The sequence below is a fragment of the Parasteatoda tepidariorum genome, chromosome 6 (assembly GCF_043381705.1).
Source record: "Parasteatoda tepidariorum isolate YZ-2023 chromosome 6, CAS_Ptep_4.0, whole genome shotgun sequence".
NCBI classification, from domain to species: Eukaryota; Metazoa; Arthropoda; class Arachnida; order Araneae; family Theridiidae; genus Parasteatoda; species Parasteatoda tepidariorum.
In genome coordinates, this window is record NC_092209.1 from 89136747 (window position 1) to 89157507 (window position 20761).

The following is a 20761-nucleotide window of genomic DNA, read 5'->3' on the forward strand; positions in this document are numbered from 1 at the left end:
CCAAGAACAGCAAATATATATACATATATATTAGCACAGAAATATCCGCTAAGCTACGATCTCAAAGTTTCGAGCTGAAATGAATAACTTCAACGAGCACAGTGGACTAACTAACTCCACTGTACTCCTGTTCCCCCTTTCATATAATTTTTTTTACCGCATCTACAAAATTCTCGAATTGTCTCAAAGACGACCGAACGTCTAGGATTCCAGACCTCGCGAATGCCAGCTAGTCTCGAAAACTATCGCGACTGGCAGGACAGAAAGGAATCAGCGATCGAGGTTCGCACGTAAGAGTATCACGTGAATTTGATTTCAAAAGTACAACTCTATTATAGTAAATGTTTTTTCAGTATTCTGAGAAATACCGTGAGAAAAAAAAGTAGGCATAAGGCAAATAAAAATATATAGTCTTAATAAAATAATAGCCAGCATAATTTCTACTAAAATTTTTATTTCTGTCTGTATTATTTTGTAAATTCACTTTGTCTGAGCTCAAGGGAGGGGTTTAAACCCCCCCCCCTTGCGTACGCCCCTGTACAAGAGTCTAGCGCCTCACTTCTAAAATGACCCTCTAATCTAGAAATCCCGTGCAGCAACATACTGCGCATGGTGGATTGATGTTTTTTCCGTCTGGGAGTCCTGCAGCAGTTGAAAGGGACTTTTCAGCAATGAACTTTCAACAAAACACATTTCGTAAGCGTTAAACGCAATTATGAACATCTACCTAAATGGAAAACCCCTTTCTGATTTCTGTGCAGAAACCTCTGTAAATCATAGGCTCGATTGTGGAATTGGCAAACGTCCTATTTGATTCATTTAAAAAACGCAGTACCCTCGGATAAATTGACATTCCAGATAACTTGACCTTTGGAGATGACAATAAATGATTTCATAAAAGAAATACTAGGTTTTACTATTAGTAACCTAGTATTTCTTTCATTACTGTATAATGTAATCCTAGTAGCTACTAATTCATTGCGTAATTTATATAAATGTTTGTAATAAATAAGAAAAAATAATATTTTTATTTATTTAGAAGCGACGGGTTAGTTTCAAAGGAGGACGGGTACATTGTTGGACAAGCCGTCCTCGGGGACGGGCAAAATTTCTGAGTTTTTTCGAGCCCTGCTATGCACCCTATGTACAGTTAGAACACTTTTAGGCACATCATTGAAGGTTGCTGAATTATGCAACATTATTTGTTAGCATTATAACTTTGTTCTGAGCAAAATATTTTCTTATCAGAAAAGATTATTCTGTCAATACTTTTGTTACAGTTCCGGTTCAGCAATATGTTACATCTTTGTAACCTTTTTAATTTTTGTGCTGTTGTCCTGAACTTTTCTTTTGCGATAAGGTGCAAAAACCCGGGTCTTCACTTAACATAACTTATTTAGTTCTCCTATTCACGTTCTCCTGTGTAGCCACTTTATTAGCTGATCGTTGTGGATATCTTCATATCTTTTCACGAATTCTTTTTGATGCACTCTTTTGTACGATCTTTATATTGCTATTAGTATCCAATAATCCATTTATAGTTCTATATATAAATGTACTATGAAGCCCAAGAGATTTGAATTGCTTAAATATTCTACCTGAGGAAGAATCCGCGAACGAAATATCTAAATATTTTGTATCGAATCTAAATACTTTTATTTAAACAAAAATCGTCTGTGCACTTAGAGTAAGTGCCACTCACCAGGAATAATGCGAGAACAATTGTTTTACCAGAACAATTAAAATTCCTGATAAAAGTCAGGTCCATAAACCTTTTTTGTGTGCTGTTTTTTAAAAAAAATTCAATAAATAAAATGCATAAATGGATGAAATGATTATTCTTTCATGATAAAATGTGGGCAAGTGCAGAAAAATTAAAAGTAACAAGTTTTTTTTTTTTCCTCCTGTACATACAGAGTGTTGATGTGTATTGTATCAAATAACAAAGATCTATGAATGATTACAGTGTTACGATTAAAATATTGAGAATTAATAAAACTTTTTAAAAAAATCAATAATCTGGTGAAAAAGAAACAAAAAGAAAATTTCCAGAGAAAGTACAAGAGCAGTAATGACTATATAAAGAATGATGCTCAATGCTGAAATGATATATCATGCTCGTGCCCCGGGTACTGGGGGAAAAAAACGGCGCCCTTCACTCAATCTTGGAAAATAAATATAAATTTTAATGGGAAAAGTTCTTTTCTTTGAATCTTTCCCTTGAGTAGTCTAAACGCCATAGAGAATTGTTTACTGTTTTAATTACAATAATTATCCCAGAAAATTATAAAATCCAATATCAAGCCTAATCGCTGATTTAACGATCTCTTGTGGCTCAGAGAATAAAGCGCTCGCCTCCCAATGAGGTACCCCGGGCTCGAATCCCAGCGATTGCTGATCGATATGAACTTCGCACCCGAGTGGCATCCACCACAACGCTGACTCACTCTATCCTCAGACACATGTTTCTTTTTTTTTTTATAACCGTCGTTGAACATCCAATCCAATTCTCGAGCTTAAGACTACTAATGTTCAACTCCGTAGGCTTGTAATTTTGAACCCAATCCAGAAGACAAGGGAACTCCTGGATCAAGTAGTGGGAAAAATTTGCATTCGTGGAGAACTTTTTGATGGAACATGGATGGTTACATGGAGAGGAAGACCACGAGAACTTTCCACGGTTAGCCTGACAAAAAAAGGGACTCTAACCCATGATCCGTCTACCACTGAAGATATTTTCACGTCAGCACTGTAGTTGGTGCAAGCTGGATACGGAATTCGTACCGACTGAGATTCGAACCCGGTTCACCTCATTGGAAGGCGAACGCTCTATCCCCTGAGACATCACGGGCTCCAAGACCATGGCTTAATATAGATATATATATTTTTAAAAAAATGAGGAAATTTATAATTTAGGAGCATTAAATTCAGATCCCGGGCTTCCGCCCGTCTTGTCCGCCCACTGGACGTGCAGAGGTAGGGGGGAGGGGTAACGGAAGCACTGTAATAGAATGTTTTAACGGATATTTAGCATTAAAAAAAATTTTTTTTTTTTCAATACCAACCATATTTAGGGGCACAGCAGAAGTCCTTGAAACTGGTTTTCACCCTTTCCTCCTCTACAGAGGTTGGAGAGAAGAAGAAGGAAATTTTTCATTTTTTAAAATTTATTATTGGTTTGTTCTGCATTTTAACACTATTGATAAACGGTACTGTACAGTAAGTAAACGTATTCCTTTGAGAATACATTAATATCATCCATGTTGATTAAATCTGCTAACACATTTTGACCTAGAAAAACAGTTATTCATAACATTAAGTTTAAGTTTTGCCTTTTTCTAGTAAGCGTTCTGTATAGGCTGATTGTGAAAAAGGCGCAAAATATCAATATAAAAAACAGCCGATTTTGAAAAAGAAAAAAAAGCCAAAAGCGTATAGTTTGCCTAAAATAAGAACTCCCCATGCCATTCGTCTGGACCCATGGCGGTGACTATGGTAATGAGATAAAACTATTTCAAGTAGTGTGGGGTCATTGCTTAGGGCAGGTTTTAGCTATGAAAAATTCGAGAGAAAAGGAATATTTTCCATTGATCTATTGTGTTAGTCTAGAATGCAGAGAAGCCTCACTGAAATGCGCTATTCTTGTTTACATAATAGCAGTCGGCCTCAGACTTAGTGGCGGGGAGAGTTCTTATCGTAGACAAACTATATTTGTGACCATTTTTTTTAATAAAATAAGCTGTGGAAGCTTAAAGGAAAGCTTCCCAATAAGATGACCCAGATACGAACCCCACCAAAGGCTAGCCGATGCGATAACCGAATACTGCTTCCAGTTCACACGAACCCCACAGTGCTGACGTAAAATATGTCCTCAGTGGTAGATCATGGCATGGGTGAGGAATTTCCTCTCCATCGGGCTAACCGTAGGAGGTTTTCATCTTCATATAACGCATCTGCGGGTCAATTCATACTATAAGTCCACCACAAAAGCTTCTTAGTAGCAATAAGTGACTAAGGAGTTGAACATTGACAGTCGTGAACCAAAAATGGGTCGGCTGTTCGAAGCTTGTTATAAAATAAAATAAAACATTAAAAAGTCTAATAAAAGTTACTAATTTTTAAATCTGTAATGAATGTTTCTCAAGTGTTTTTAAAATGCTTCTTCAATGTATTTTATTTTTAAATTATCACAATAAACTAAGTGTATCGTTTTCTGAATAATTGAAAATCAACTGAATAATTGAATCAATCATGGGTGTCGATGGTAAAAGGGATCTCCCCCCCCCCTCCTGATATTTCAGCAAAACTATCAGAAATTTCATAAACCAACATGTATTTAAATTCAAAGTTAAGGACGAGTAACGGTATAAAAAATATTGAATCCTTTTAAAGTTATTTGGCTAATTAAAGAAAGATTTTTTGTCATATGTGAAAGTCAGAAAATTTTTCTAACGGTATATTTTAATTCCGCAAAAAATAATAATAATAATAAAAATACGCAGACGATTTTCGAATATTATAATTGCTTTAATCATTGTTATTGTCCTTAAACGATAGCAGTGATGAGAAATTCGCCTTTTTGTGTACAAAAATTTTATTATAATTTTTTTAAAGTCGCGGGGTTGGGAAGCGACTTTCATAAGCGGGGATGTCGAAAACAGATTTCAATTCCGCAAAAAAAAAAAAAAAAAAAACATACGCAGACGATCTACGACTGTTATAATTGCTTTAATCATTGTTATTGTTCTCAAACGATAGCAGAGGGGGCAATGATGCGAGAATTGCCATTTTGTGTACTAAAATTTTATTATTATTTTTTTAAAGTCGCGGGGGTGGGAAGCGACTTTCATAAGCGGGGATGTCGAAAACAGATTTCAATTCCGCAAAAAAAAAAAACAAAAAAAAACATACGCAGACGATCTACGACTGTTATAATTGCTTTAATCATTGTTATTGTTCTCAAACGATAACAGAGGGGGCAATGATGAGAAAATCGCATTTTTGTGTACAAAAATTTCATTTTTATTTTTTTAAAGTCGCGGGGGTGGGAAGCGACTTTCTTGAATTGAGGATGTATCCATTAACTTTGAGGGGGGAGTATAATGTAACTGAAATATTGTTTTTTTGCTATTCTTCACGCTGCTCTCCGAGCTTAAGTTTAAAAACAATGATGTAGACTCAAATGTAACCGTGATTTAGTAAATCATTTTGCTCTGACATGACAATGAAAAGATGATCGTCTGATGTTCTTTTGAATGAGAATAAAACGTGTCGATGAATCCCCTTCCTCTCCTCCCCTCTCCCTCTAGAATGTGATCGCAGTATCGATCCGTGTTGCGCACGCAATTTCGGCAGCTGTAAAAATCGGTTACCACGCATAGTTTTGTGAGAGAGTGCAAATTCAGGAAACCAGGAACCCACTCCTCAGTCTTGTCCTCTCAACATTAGGTCCCGGCCTTTCACCTTCACCTTATCCGGAAAATATAACTTTATTCCGTTTCCCGTTTCGGACAGGTAAATAATTTCTCCTCTTTTTTTTTTTTCCATTTAATTTACATTCTACGTTTTATAACAATATAAACAACTCGAGAATCCCCCATCCCTCTTTTTTTCGTCTGAACATTCTCGAGCTTTTCTGATTTTTTTTAAAAAAAGTTTGTTCTTTCCGTGTATATATGTATACTAGCTGGATATCCGTTTTCCATACGGGCTTAAGATAATTAAACTACCAATAAATCTGTATTGAATAACATTACGAAGTCATGCATAAATTTGAGATATTTACCAATTTTCTAATAAAACCAGTAATGTTTAAAAAAAAAAAAAATATTAAAGTCAATTCCTACTTAGATCAACTATGAAAAATTTTCTTTTAGTTACTTTTTATTAAACAATTAAAAAAATTTCTCCCATATAAAATTAAATTTAATTAATGAATTAATGTTTGAAAAAAGTGTATCAACATCCAAGTGTCATCCATTACAAGTTTAAAAAAATGTTATTTCAATGTAATGTTAAAAAAATGAACTTGAGTATACTAGTTGATAGTCCGTTTTCCACACGTGGTGAAAATAATTAAATTACTAATAAATCTATTAAATAACCTTACGAAATCATTCACAAAATCGAGATACGTACCAATACAATTAATAAAGCTAAAATAATTCCAATTTTTTATTATTATTAACCCTGCTGGTGGCTTTACGTTATTAGAATAAGCAAAACACGTTTTAGTGGTTCATCCCATCAAAACAACGATTAACTATATTCAGACTCTTTTGGAATGACGTTATTGGTCGAGGCCAACTCATGAGGGTCAAAATTAACCACAATTAAAACGATTTTCTCTGCTATTTATCTCTTTCGAAGTTCCGTAAGAACAGCTCCACATATATTTGGTACCATAATTGTACCATAATGTGTCTTTTACCAAAATTAATTAAGCACCATTGGTATTTATGTTCCTCCTAAATGAATTCGTAGCATTTCTCCATTAATTTTGCTTTACAGTACTTAGTTAATGAGCCGCGTTGGCTCAGGGGATAGAGCATTTGCTTTCCAATGATATGAACCGGGTTCAAATCCCGGCGATGGCTGGTTGATACGAATTCCAGATCCGGCTTGCACCGATCAAAGTGCTGACGTGAAATATCCTCTGTGGTAGGATGGAGTAGTACCCGTACAGTCAGGCTAACCGTGGGAGGTTCTTGGGGTCTTCCCTCTCCATGTCATGCGGGTTAGTTCCATCCATGGAACTAGTTTCTTCATGTCATGCGGATTAGTTCCATCAAAATGTCTTTCACGAAGTCAAATTTCTCCCAATATTTGATACGGGAGTTCTCTTGTCTTCTGGATTGGAATCAAAATAACAAGGCTACGGAGTTGAAGTTGTCGTGAACCCAAAATTGGGTCTGCTGTTCAACGACTGTTATAAAATAAAAAAGTACTTATTTAATAGTTTTATTTTAATTACTACCTATTACGAAAATCAAGTTTCATTGGCTTCAAAAATAGCATGGGGATTTTTTAAGCTTTTCTCCTAAATGAATTAGGACCATTTCTAAACGAATTTTTATCTTTAGTACATAGCTCATTATTTTTATTCCAATTAGTACATTTTACTCAAATTAATGAAACCTCATTGGTGTCGATAATAGTATGGTGATTTTTTTTTATCTTTCTCCTAAATGATTTAGTATTATTTTTTTAATGAATTTAGCTTTTCAGTATTTATTTTTTTAAATTTCAAATACCGTTGGTTAAGCCGTGGTGGCTAAGAATGAAGAGAGCGTTCCCCTCCCAATCAGGTGAACCAGGTTCTAATGGCGGTGGTGACTGGATGATATGAACTCAGCACCCGGTTGGCACCGATCACAGTGCTGACATAAAATATCCTCAGTGATAGACGCATCATGGGATAGAGTCTAAACGCGGCTAGGCTAAAGTTGAGAGGCTTTCGTGATTTTCGTCTCCATGTAACGCAAATGCGAGTTAGCTCCATCACCATGAAAAAAGTTCTTTACGAAGGCTAGTTTGTCCCAATGCTCGATACAGGAGTTCCCTTGACTTCTGAATAAAGTTTAAAATATCAAACTGTTAAAGCATCAAAATTAAATCAGTAATCATTAAAATAATTTTTTTTTTTAAAGTAAAATTTACAGTGACTCAGTGGAAAAAATTCAAAACTAGGTAAGTTTAAAGTGACTCAGTGGAAAAAATTCAAAATTTGGTAAATTTAAAGGGACTCAGTGGAAAAAATTCAAAATTAGGTAAATTCAGAACTGAGTCCGGTGAAATATGAGTCCAGCAAATCTTCCAGAGTGATTGTCTTGATAATATTCCTGCAGGCCAGTGTCTATTAAAGTCCAGTAGTAAAGTGATCGAAGTGACGGCCAAGGGGTGCTTGGAATTTAATTAAATGAGCATTTCCAGTATTAGCAATTAGATCCCAGGTAGCAAAATAAGGTATATTTTAATTCAACAAAAACCTTTAAATGTAAACCTAAAAAGTTTTGTTATGCGGTTTAAGTGAAAGCTTTCTAACCTTAAAACGAAATTTGTGTCAATCTGCTTTATTCAACTCACATTACCCTAATCCAAAACCTTAGAAAACAACCTATCTAAGAACCTTAAATCGAGGTTGACTTAAGGTTTTAAAGCGTGAAGAAATACTTTAATAAAGCTAGTCTCAAGGTGAAAATTATCTTAAATCTAGGTCATTATAAGGTTTCTTTTGGCAAAGTTTTGTATGCTCAGCTAAAATCCACCTTGTTGTTGTTGACGTATGCCATTTAGGCAGAGGTGGTGAGATTGTTCCTGTTTTCTAGTGGCGCCATCTATGGCCAAGAATTCGACTTCTGCCACACCCATACGTCACACCCGTTTGAAGGCAGGACTCATTCACACATCCATTCATTCATCCACAGATCGTAATTTTGACCTGAATCAGAGAACGATCAATCTCCAATTCAGTACGTCCCATATTGATTTGTTATGCAGGGTAGCCGCAGGCGACTAAAATGCAACTATTTTTGTCATGAGGCGACTATGGCAACTTTTTTTGCCTGAAAAGGCTACAAAAGCAACTATTTTCAAGAAAAGGAGACTATTGGGAGACTTTTCTGTACTCCTAGAGTTGTTTTTTTTTTCAAGCATAAATTGGTGAAATATCTGCTGCTCCCCGCTAGATAGTTCCTGAACACACTGAACTTTTTTTTCTTAAAAAATAAAAAATTTTAAAAATTTTGAATTGTAAATTTGAGTCTTCACTTTTTAATTCATTCAATCTGCACAAATTCCATTGTAAGTCTATTTCATTTCTCAATCACCTTTTCAATGATTATTGCTAAAAAATCCTGCATAATTTTTTCTATTTTAAAAAAAAAAAAAATTTGTTTTAGCGGTATTACTATGCATGAATTTCGAATTTTAGTAATCACTTTTCATATATATATATATATAAATTATTATATTTGCCACCAACTTGACTGAATGGATGATGGTATATGACAATTAAGTCAGTAAAAAAATTTTAGTCTTATTTTGGATGAATTTTTGCTCTTATTAGGCAACTATTTTCCTAGTTTTTGGTTACTATTTCCATGCTTTAGGCTACTAAAAGCAACTATTTTGTGAATTTTTTTCTGTGGCAACCCTGTTATGGGAAAATGAAGGACTTCGAGATTCGACAGGCAGGGATCGAACCCACGATCTCTTAGAGATGGGCCCAATGCCCTACCAACTTGTCATGAAATCTTAATGGACAAAGCAATTTGATCCTATCGCTAGTGTGAGCTAAAACGTCATTATGGACTTAAGTGACAATGCTTTTTAAAAAAGCTTACAAAAATAATTTTTAATCCTTTTAGGATGAAAGGTTCGAAACTGCAATATTTTTGCTTTATTTTGGAAAAAGGTTTTTAGTACAAACATTTTCGCGACAATCAAAAGAGAATTCTGACGCAAGGTTGTTGTTAGGTTACATGCTTTCTCGGGATGATTTATTATTTTGATAGCCTCCTAACACCCCCTGTGTCAAAAATTGGCCTATTAGTGCAAAGGTCTTTGAAGAATTTAAATGTCCCTTATCACTGGTTTTCCAGTCAGGGTGAGAGAATGGATGTCCGATTTAACCTGGGTTGGTGACCTCGATACTTTATAGATCGATGTGGCCGAGACTGGGTGGCTGCATCGTCCCCCTCTTCATCACTCTGGATCCCCACGTGAGCTTTTAACCAGTTTAATTTGATTTCAGGTTTTAATAATTTTTTGGTTTGCTCAATAAACAGGATATCTGCGCTTCGGAAAGTCATGAATTTCGGTATTGAACAAAATTTGTCATGAAATGTCATGATTTAAACTTTTTTTTTTTTGAAAAAATTATGGAAAGTCATGGATTTAGGTCGACGAAAAATTTAATGTTTAAAATGGAATTTAACCCCCTCCCCCCAGTTTCATTGTGTTTCGAATATCTGAATTTGTAACAAAATCCCCACTCACAGTCATATTTTATTAAAATATAAAATGTTCTTATCATGTTCTTTAAAAATTATGGTGTTCTTTCGAAAGGAAAAAAATCATAACTATGGCGATTTATCTTTTAAACTTCTGTGATTTCCGAATTTTTGATATTGTTTTTTTATTTTTTACTTTATCACTTTAAAATGCTAGCTGAAGTAAGTCAGTCATTGGCGAATTTTTTTTAAATTCCGAAATGAGAACAGAAAAATCGGGAGTATTTCTTTTCTTTCCAATGAACAAGACAAATATCTTTCAAATATAACTCTGCAGAAAAAAAAGAAACAAAAAATTTTTTGCTTTTGCATTTTCTTTAGCTATTTTATTGCTTCCATTCTTTCTTTACTCTGTATTTTAAATTTAAAATCTATAAATATGAAGATGCAGAGTATAACAGTTTTGGTTATACCTATCATTTCAATTAATGTTATTATAATGCTTTTTTAAATGTATTGTTGCGTTTTTGTCGGAGAAAACAATAACTTCGATAAGTAATGAAAATTTTTTGGAATGTCATGGAAAGTCATGAATTTGTAAATCTAAAATGTAGCAGATACCCTGAATAAAATTTAATTTGTTTGTGGGGTTTTGCCAATGAGGAGAGCGAATCTGTGAGGCTCTTGTTTCTTGATTTACTTAGTTAAGAGTAGAGTTGATTGCCATAAAAAATATTGCTATGATCCTAGTGGAGGTTACGTTATAAGAAACGGTTGAATTATAAGAAGATATTCTCTTCATTTTATTATTATAAAGTAAAGGTGGGGTAATATCGAAGCACCCTGCATATACCTATGAAATCATCTGCCTAAAAACTTATTTTTTTTCTTGTTTGAAATCAACACGATTTCATGTATATATGTTATAAGATATTTCCGTGTATTATGATCTTATCTAGCTGAGTTTTCAAAAAACATATAAGGTACATATCTAGAGACAAGACTAAAGAACTGTTTAACGTGGAAAAAATTGTCACATTTAGAAAAATGTGACCTTTCACTATATGCATAAATTGAAACGTTAACATGTATCAGTAACCAGAGTTAAAAAGAAGAGAAAAACGTTTTTTATAGTGGGTTTTGGTTAGTAAAAATTTTTTTATTATGAGTTTTGGATGAAAAAAATTTAATATGGAAATTTTCGAGTTTTGAATATTTTAACATGAAACTTTTACTATATAACGGTTATATAATATAACTGTAGAGCAACTAACCGATTCCCTGTGGTGACACCTATATCACTCAAGGGCATCTACGAATTAGCGAATTTCAATGAACAATTCGAGTTCGGATATGAAAGCTGAAACATGATTATTTCACCTTGCCCCTAGTTTTCTTTAATTTTAATTCTTTTAGTTTTGTTGTTAAATGTAATTAATGTTTGTATCTGTGTTTATTATTAAATTTCTTTATTAAAGTGTACTTCTTTAGTCACTTTTATCATAATTTGCATTAATTTGAGTTAGCCGGTATTCCTATTCACTACATTACTACATAATCGTTATAGAATATAGCTATTTACCGTTATATAGCTATAGAATATAGCTATTTACCGTTATATAGCTATATAGCTATTTACCGTTACGTATGGAAATCAAAGAGTCGTGATGGATCAAGGGGTAGAGCGTTCGCCTTACAATGAGGTGAACCTGGTTCGAATCTCAGCGATGGCTGGTTGATACGAACTCCGCACCTGACTCGCACCGACCACAGTGCTGACGTAAAAATGTTATCAGTGGTAGACGGATCGTGGGTTACAGTCCCCTTGCTGTCAGACTAACCGTTTGAAGTTTTCGAGATTTTCCCCTCCATGTAACGGAAATGCTGGTTAGTTCCACCCAAAAGTCCTCCAAGAAGACAAATTTCTCCCAATACTTAATTCAGGAGTTCCCTTGTCTTCTGGATTGGGTTCAAAATTACAAGGCTACATAGTTGAGCAATAGTAGTCGTAAATCCAGAAAATTGGGTCGGCTGCTTAACGACAGTTATTACATAATAATAATATAATATAGAAAATGAAGAAAAAAGTATGAAAATCCTCTATTGGCTGATACATGGTAAAAGCTCGACGTAAGCACGGTATATTTATGGAAATCCGAAAAATTTAAAAGTCACAATTTAAATACTAACGTAAGAGGTACAGAAATTAAATGCTTATAACAAGTTAAAAATTACTAGCCTTCCGCTCTATAACGACTTACTATTTCTTGGGGAAGTACGTTTTTTTTTTTTTTTTTTGCTGTTAAAATGAGCGAAAAGCGTTTAAAAGGGAAACATTTTTATTTATTTCTGACATTAATATAGAAAAGCGAAAAACGAACATTAATCCATTTTTGAAAACTTAAACTCTTCTCTTCTTATAAAGCAATGTGTGGGCAACCACCGGCTAAGTCATCTTTTTCCCTGACAATAAAATTTTCGCCATTTTTCGAAATCCTGCTGCGCATGTGAAAAGACTACGTCTTTTGCTGACTTCACACCTTCATTTCCCTCCTTGACAGTTAAAGTCGACATTCTGTAATCAAAAAGTCTTGCGAGAAAATTAAATGGGAAATTTCAACATTCTGGTCATTACAGACGGTTCTGTCTTTAGGCAAAAGCAGTCTGCACTAGATAAATGTATTTTAAATAAAAATAAAAGAAAAAAAAGAGTCTTATTTCATTTTTCAATTCTTACTATTAGTGTTCACACTCTCCCTATATCTTGTTCAAATTTTCAATCATTAATAAAATACTTTTTTATTCATCTCCACTCAAGTTCAAATACAATTTTTTTAAACTTGTAGTGGATCACACTTGATGTTAATACACTTTTTTCAAATATTAATTCTTTAATTTTATTTGAGAGTAAAAATTGTAATTATTTAATAAAAAGTAACTAAAATAATATTTTTGTTTTACCAAAGTAGGAATTGATTTAAAAAAAATTTTTTTCTTTAATACTACTCATTTAATTGCTATTTTGACATTAAAAATCCACATTTACTTTTTACGACAATCTCACAATGACGACAATTTTATCTGTTATAATGAATTGCTGATATAATAATTGACAACAAATCCCCAAATAATAAATTTTTTTCGATGGAAATAAATTAATTTCTGACACACCTTTATATGTATTGCAAAGAGATAAATTCTGTGTAGATTGAAACAAATTGTGTTCTCTGAAAAACCAACCCTGTGATAATTAATTACATAAAATTTACATAAATTCATATCAAAAGTAGACATAAATGATGTCATACTTTTTTGTTTTTAATATCTCTTTGCCCTTTTCGCTTCTCTTCCCCTATGTAACAAAATGTTTCGCTCAATTATAGCCCGTATCCCCATTGTCACGCTATATTACATATGCATATCTTCGCAGTTCAGAAACAAAACAAAGGTAACAAAACATATAAATTATTTTTATGAACTTTTAACAATTTCATATTCGTTAATGCAACAACAATAGTGATTGGACTAGTACTTAGTTTGATAAAAAAAAAAAAATATTAAAAATAAATAAATAATTTTAAGATATTTGATCTGTGATTTTAAATGTTTTTAGTTTACTTAAAATGTGTGATGTGGCACCCTCTTGTCACAAACTAATAAAAGATAGAAAAAGATCCCGAGATAGAAAAATAAAGATAGAAAAATTTATCCAAATATCAGGCATTTTTCTTAGAGAAGAAAAAAAAATATATATTTAACGCTTTCCCAGAAAAGAAAAAAGATCAATAAAAAAACTTCCCGTAAAATTTTTCGTAGTGGTTGAATTAAAGAATATGATATGACAATATTTTTCTCACTCTCTCATGCGTTAAAATAATTCCTAAGGTAATATGCAGCATTCGAATTAAATCGTCTGCTGCTGCTGCCGAAACATAAAGAACACCAGCAGAGAGAAAAAAAAAATATATTTTTCTTCAACTTGGAGAGGGTAAGGAAGGGAAACCACAGAAGAAAGCGGAGGGGCGTGCAGTCGTTGCTATTTTGACTTCTATTTTTATTCACGAATATCGTTAAAGAGACCGGACAGGCGTCTGCTGGCTGGTCGAAGTTTTGCGCAGCCGGTATTGTTCTTCCGTCGCGCCTAAAGAATGAGTGGCGTGCACAAAAATCGTTTGCGCTGGTAAATCTATCAATTAAATAAATAAGATATGTTGTGAAGTGAAGATATGTTTACAATATGTCGTCTGTCGTGGAAAATAAGACAGGGGCTGTTAGTACATCAACCTCTGCGGGTGAGTCACTCACATTTTTCACCTTTCTCTGAAAAGCACGTGTCTCGTGAAAAAGATGTGTATCGATTATTTTCTTCCATACTGTTTGTTCAACATTATTTTCGTCACTTAATTATTATTTTTTTGTTCTAGTTTTCTATTATTATGAAATAAAGACGGAAAAACTTGAGATTTCTTATCATTTTATCTCATTATTTATTTATAATATTCAGTTTCTCCGAATAATTTTCTACTAAAAGGATATAAAGTGAAATTAAGATTTTTGGAAGTTTGCATCCTTTTGCATTTAAACCATAATTTACAATTTTTGTAATAATTATTTCAATAAAACAAGCAACATTTATAACCATTATATAAAACTTCTGTCTTTTTTATAACAAAAAATAATCGAGACGATTTTTTAACAGAAAATAATCGAGACTCGTTGTCATTTTATCCCATTATTTATTTAATATTCAGTTTCTCCGAATAATTTTCTTCTACGTGTGAAACTGTAGGATTTTCAAAAGTTTGCATCCTTTTGCATTTAAACCATAATTGACAGTTTTTGTACTAATTATTTCAATAAAACAAGCAACATTTATGACCATTATATAAAATTTCTGTCTATTTTATAACAAAAAATAATTGAATCAAAAAATAAAATGAAATCATTTGGGGATTTTAATGGTTAGTTTTGTGCATGAGCTTAAAATGTTTATTATGTTTCAAAATCCAATTGTGTAAACATTTTTACTAAGTAATTATTCTTACAAGTGTATACATAATAGTTGCATATCCCTTCTTGGTACATTGTAAAATAAGTAGGATGAATCAATAAATTAGTATTAATGAACTCTACGAAATCGGGCACTTAACTAAAAGGCAATTATAACAAAGCTAAAATGATTCTCTTTATATATTATTATTATTTGTTACCTTTCCCAGTGATTTTACGTTATAAGATCATCAAAATAAAAATTAATTCTACTCAAAATTGATGAAACTGCTCACGACCAACCAAGAGCGCCGGCAGCGGGGTGCAAGAGGGTGCACTTGCTCCCCCCTGGCTTTTTTTTCTCTCAACAATTAGAGATACAGAAAAACAATTTTGTTATAAAAAATTTTTATTAAAAATACTTTTATCCAAATACGAATAATTAAGTAATTATTGATACATAACAATTAAAAAATTGTTTAATCAAGCAAGAATTGTAATCGTCTTGTTTGCTGTTGAAATCTGTTTATAACTTTTTCAATGAATTCTGAGTCATCTTTGATTCTTTTCTTATGCACGCTAAGCGTGCCACAAACTTGGCAGATACATAAAGCTATATTTTTTAAATTTCATTTAATAAAATATAAATAATATTATATTTTCTGTTAGTTATTTTGTTTAACAAAGGTGTACGGCACAAACTGACTTCTCACAACTGTAAAACTTCATCAGCACAATAAATACCAATGTTGAGCGTGCACAAACACGTTAGTATACGAAACTACTGTTTGTAGTTATTTGTGTTCCAATGCAAGAGCCATCAATACAGTTTCTCGTGGCAAAATTTGCAAGCACAAGAAATTCGTACTTTTTTTTTTTTAAATATCTGGTTAACAATGAAGAAATATATCTTGAAAAAAAAATTAACAGATGAAAGTATATGTAATAACAAAACAAAATGTAATAAAAAAATATTAAATATTAAAAAAAAATTGGGGGGGGGGGAGAGGGTATTTTGTTTGAGGGTTGCACCCCCTTTTGTATTATTCTGCCGGGGCCCTTGCTACCAACTCATGACAGTCAAAATTTAGCCCAATCAAACGATTTTTTTCATTATCTTTACTATTTAACTTAATTCTTTTTTGTTCTAATTATCGTTATTTTTACATCATTAGTTTTAAAAAAGTTCATTTCAGAAATATGTAAATAAACACGTGGTTGCTCACATGTTGTGCACATTCATTATATGAGTTTATCTGACGTGAAGCCTAATGAATCATTAAAGATCCTGCAATAAATTCCGCTTTTGATTAAACAGAGCTGTAAGCTGGCGTCCGCTGTTCAAATTTTAAAACCTTGAAGCACTAACTGCTCTTTAGTTGTAACACTAACTCTTCCCTAGAGTCTGGCTTGATCTACTCAAAAGAAAAGTAAATCATCAATAAATCAATATTACTTAACACAACACTACGAATTTATGCTCAAAACTGAAAGGCTTATACCGGCACATCAAATAAATCACACAAAATGTGTTTTTATTTTCATTATTATTAGACGATGGGATAAATTCGACGATATGTTAGATGAATATAAAATATTTATAACAATATACAGTAGGGAACCGATTATCCGGAACGATCGGGACCATCGCTATTCCGGATAACTGATTTTTCCGGTTTTCTGAATCACTACAAAAAGCCGTTTTTTTTATTGTTAAACCCAACTAAAAAAAAAATATTAGGAAATAATCTTAAAAAGAAGAAAAAACGATGAAATACAGTAATGATTATTTCTAAAATGATGGTATGGTAAACATCTTTCAAAAAAGAAAAAAAAAATTTAAAATCTTATGAGGAAAAATTTTTTTTTTAAAAAAATGGTGGGAAAATTCATTGAATTTCGTTCCGGTTTTTTGGTATTCCGGTTTTCTGATTTCCGGATAACGGGTTCTGTACTGTATTAGGTATTAGACTAGTATATTATAATAATTAGACCAAATCAATAACTACATGTTTTGCACGAGTTTATAAGAAATACTTTTATATTTAAACACACATGTCATGGGTTTTTATTTAGGAGATTTTTTATATACTTCCTATTTGCATTAATATATTATTTTTTTAATACATTGCATTACAATGTTAACTAATTGATACACGAACATAAACAGGTACAAACTGGTTTCAGTCACATAAAAACAATAAAGCTGTATAGTATAATCTGATAATTAAGATTTTACATAGAATCTTATAGTGTGTCTAATAATAAGGTCAGGGACTGTATTTTTAGAAATTCATCCTATCAAAATGAAGATAAACTATATTCAATATCATTTGGCTAGAAGCTATTGCTATCCGCCAACTCATGATAGTAAAAATTTACAGCACGCATAATTGGCGGGACTATCGTAATTACAGTTGAAACTCACTAACGCTTTACATGAAACTCATATCGCGTTATGTGAAACTAATGTTTGGTCCCGTGAGTCAGCAATCAATTATTGTTGTATTTTACATGTTTAACATGAAATTTTCAAGCTGGACGCCACACTATAATAAGCATGTGAATAAAATTCCTATCATACATTTTGAGGAATGCTATTTCTATTTTCTTCTTTTGTTAGAAGTAGCAGATGGGCAAATGAATAAAATAGTTAGAATAAAATAGTTTAATGAAGTATAACAGGTGGGCTGAAAAGTTCGTAGGCTAACATAGAAAAAAAATTTTTTTTTGATAAAATTTCATTTTATTATTCAATATAGTTTCCTTCAAGGGCGAGCAACGATTATAGCGGTCATATAATTTTTCGATACCTTTTTTATAGTACGATTTGTCTTTAGCCTCAAAATAGGGCTTAGTTTCGGTGACTACTTCTTCATCGGCGCTAAATTTCTTTCCAGCGAGCATTCTCTTGAGGTCTGAGATTAGGAAAAAGTCACTGGGGACCAGATCTGGAGAATACCGTGGATGGGGGAGCAATTCGAAGGCCAATTTATATAATTTTGCCATCGTTTTCATTGACTTGTGGCATGGTGCATTGTCTTGATGAAACAGCACTTTTTTCTTCTTCGAATGGGGCCGTTTTTCTGCGATTTCGTAGTTCAAACGCTCCAATAACGCTATGTAGTAGTCGATGTTGATGGTTGTTCCTTTTTCAAGATAGTCAATGAATATTAAACCATGAGCATTCCGAAATACTGATGCCATAACTTTGCCTGCTGACTTTTGCATCTTTCCAAGCTTTGGAGTTTGTTCTTCTCCTGCAGTTCATTCGCTGACGGTCGATTGGACTCCGGTGTGAAATTATGGAGCCATGTGTCACCCATTGTCATATATCGACACATAAATTCAGATTTATTACGATTAAACAGCTTCAAATACAGCTCAGAATCAATTCGTTGTTGTCTTTGGTCAATTGTGAGCTCGTGCGGCACCCACTTTGCCTAGAGCTTTCTCATACCCAAATATTCATTCACGATATGTCTAACACTTTCCTTTGATATCTTTAGAGTCTCAGATATTTTGATCAACTTAACTTTACGGTAATCTAAAATTATTTTGTGAACTTTTTTGATATTTTCGTCGCTAACAGCCTCTTTGGGGCGTCCACGGTGCGCATCTTCGTCTGTGTTCATTTCGCCTCGTTTAAACTTAGCAAACCACTTCTCAATGGTTGATTTTCCTGGAACAGAGTTTGAATAATGTTTCTCAAGCCAAGCCTTAGCTTCAAGAGTATTTTCTTTTCGCTAGAAAGCAATGCTTTATAAACACGTTAAATTCCTTTTTATCCATTGTTTTTAGACTAACAAAAGTTGCTTCACTAAAAATACTATATCTCACAAACTGTTAGTCCGACAGCTGTCAAATTTATACACGTGTCTTTCGAAGGTTAGAACTAACTAAAAATCATATGTTTTTAATAATAGTAGCCCCATCTATGTGTCAGCCTACGAACTTTTCAGCCCAACTGTTAGTTAAAGCTATTAAGCTTATTTTAATTTGTTTGGTTCATAATAGTATTGTTTGCATACATTAATGTAGTACATAACGTGTATTAATAGTACGTAATAAATTGCTTTCATGATATATCGGATAAGACGAAATTCGATTAACAGGAAATAATTATAATAGTCCCACTGATTTCGCGTTAACGATGTTCGACTGTATATATGTTAACCAGATTTCATTTTATCTGATACATTGTGAAAACAATTTATTACGTACTATAAATACATATTATGTGCTACATTTATGTAATAAAACAAATTAAAATGAGCTTAAAAATTTTAATAACTTTATTTAACTATTTTATTTATATAACTATTTTATTTATTTGCCCATCTGCTACTAATAGAAAAAGCAATCCTTAACATGAATAATTGGCACTTAATTCACATGTTTAATACTTGTGTTGTGTCCAGTTTCCTTTCATGTTAAGCTATAATTAGCTTGAAAATTTCATGTTAAACATATTAAATACAATAAAAATTGATTGCTGACTCACGGGACAAAACATTTGTTTCGTAGGGCGATATTTCACGTTTATTAGGCAATTAGACATTATTAGGCAAAAAATGTATTATTGGGCATTTGATTTTTTTTAAAATTAAAAATATGTAATTTTAAACAAAATGCAAATTTAGAACGAAATATTTCGAATAGTTTCTAAGCTGTGTTATAAATGTTTTTTTTTTATTTTTTTATTATTTTTTTTTTTTTTTTTCAAATTTTATTTTTTGTGAACAGTTGGACCGGTTCTGTTCAAATTTCGGATTTTGCCATTTAAAATTACGCAGTTAATTACTTCATATCGTTAAACATTCTTATTAAACAAATATAAATATCGCAAATTAAAACACCGAATTATAAAATTACTCATTTAAAGCTGCAAAACTTATTTAAAAGATTAAAATTCCTGTCTAAAACTGATAAGGAAGTAAGTAAACTTTAAGTTTCCAAATGTATTGCTAAACGAAGATTCCATAATACAGTTACGTGACGAAATGTATATCGTAAATATCACTTTTAAATGGGAAAGGATCATTTATTTGTATTGAAAGTCATTTTACGATAGCCATATTTACTAAAATATATAAAGATTAGCTGTTTTTAGAAGGACATATACGATAGAGATTTAAAAGAAAATAGTTTTATAGGTTAGAATTTATTTTTAGTTAAGCATTTAACTATCAGAATAACAGATAAGCTAGAGGTGATAAAACCATTGCGTTTGAAGTATTTAAATGGCTGTACAACGGTCATCCTTATTTCTTTGCAGTATTGCTTCTCGAGTGAGTAACCCTTTTCATTATTCTGTTTCAATACATTTCATCAAATTTCAAACTAAGAAAAACGTAACCCTATCATTGCTTCTGGAAAGGGAAAGCCTTCCTTTTTATCTCTTTCACAATATCCCATCGAATTTCAAACTAAAGAAAACATAACCCTATATCATCGGTTCTGGAATGAGAACAATTCTTTCCTTCTTCAAAATATTCCATCGAATTGCAAACTAAAAAAAAAACTAACTCTATATCAATGATTCTAGAATGAGAGAAACTTTTTTTCTCTCTTTCTTTTCTCCAAAATATTCCATCGAATTACAAATTAAAGAACTAACCCTATCATTGCTCCTGGAATGAGAAAACCTTTTTTTATTTTTTTTATCTTCTCCTTCAAAATATTCCATCGAATTACAAACTAAAGGAAACCTTATGATATATAATTGCCCCTGGAATGAGAAAACCTTTTTTTTTTTTTTAATCTTCTCCTTCAAAATATTCCATCGAATTACAAACTAAAGGGAACCTTACCCTATA

At 32.4% G+C, this 20761-nt stretch overlaps 1 protein-coding gene across 3 annotated transcripts in view; it reads left to right on the forward strand.

Moving 5' to 3' along the window:
* The first annotated feature begins 5321 nt into the window (after positions 1-5321).
* The window catches only part of LOC107440837 (uncharacterized), a 110612-nt gene continuing 95172 nt past the window's right edge, over positions 5322-20761 (forward strand). Inside the window, exon 1 of one of the 3 annotated variants that reach the window (XM_043050465.2) lies at positions 5322-5514. Coding sequence is in view for 2 of the 3 variants with exons in the window: in XM_016053892.4 (XP_015909378.1) it covers positions 14180-14245 (66 nt within the window). In the remaining variant the exon portion in view is untranslated. Of the gene's footprint in view, positions 5515-13934; positions 14246-20170; positions 20234-20761 lie in introns of those variants that run through there. The other 2 variants (XM_016053892.4, XM_071182841.1) reach the window with 2 other exon arrangements.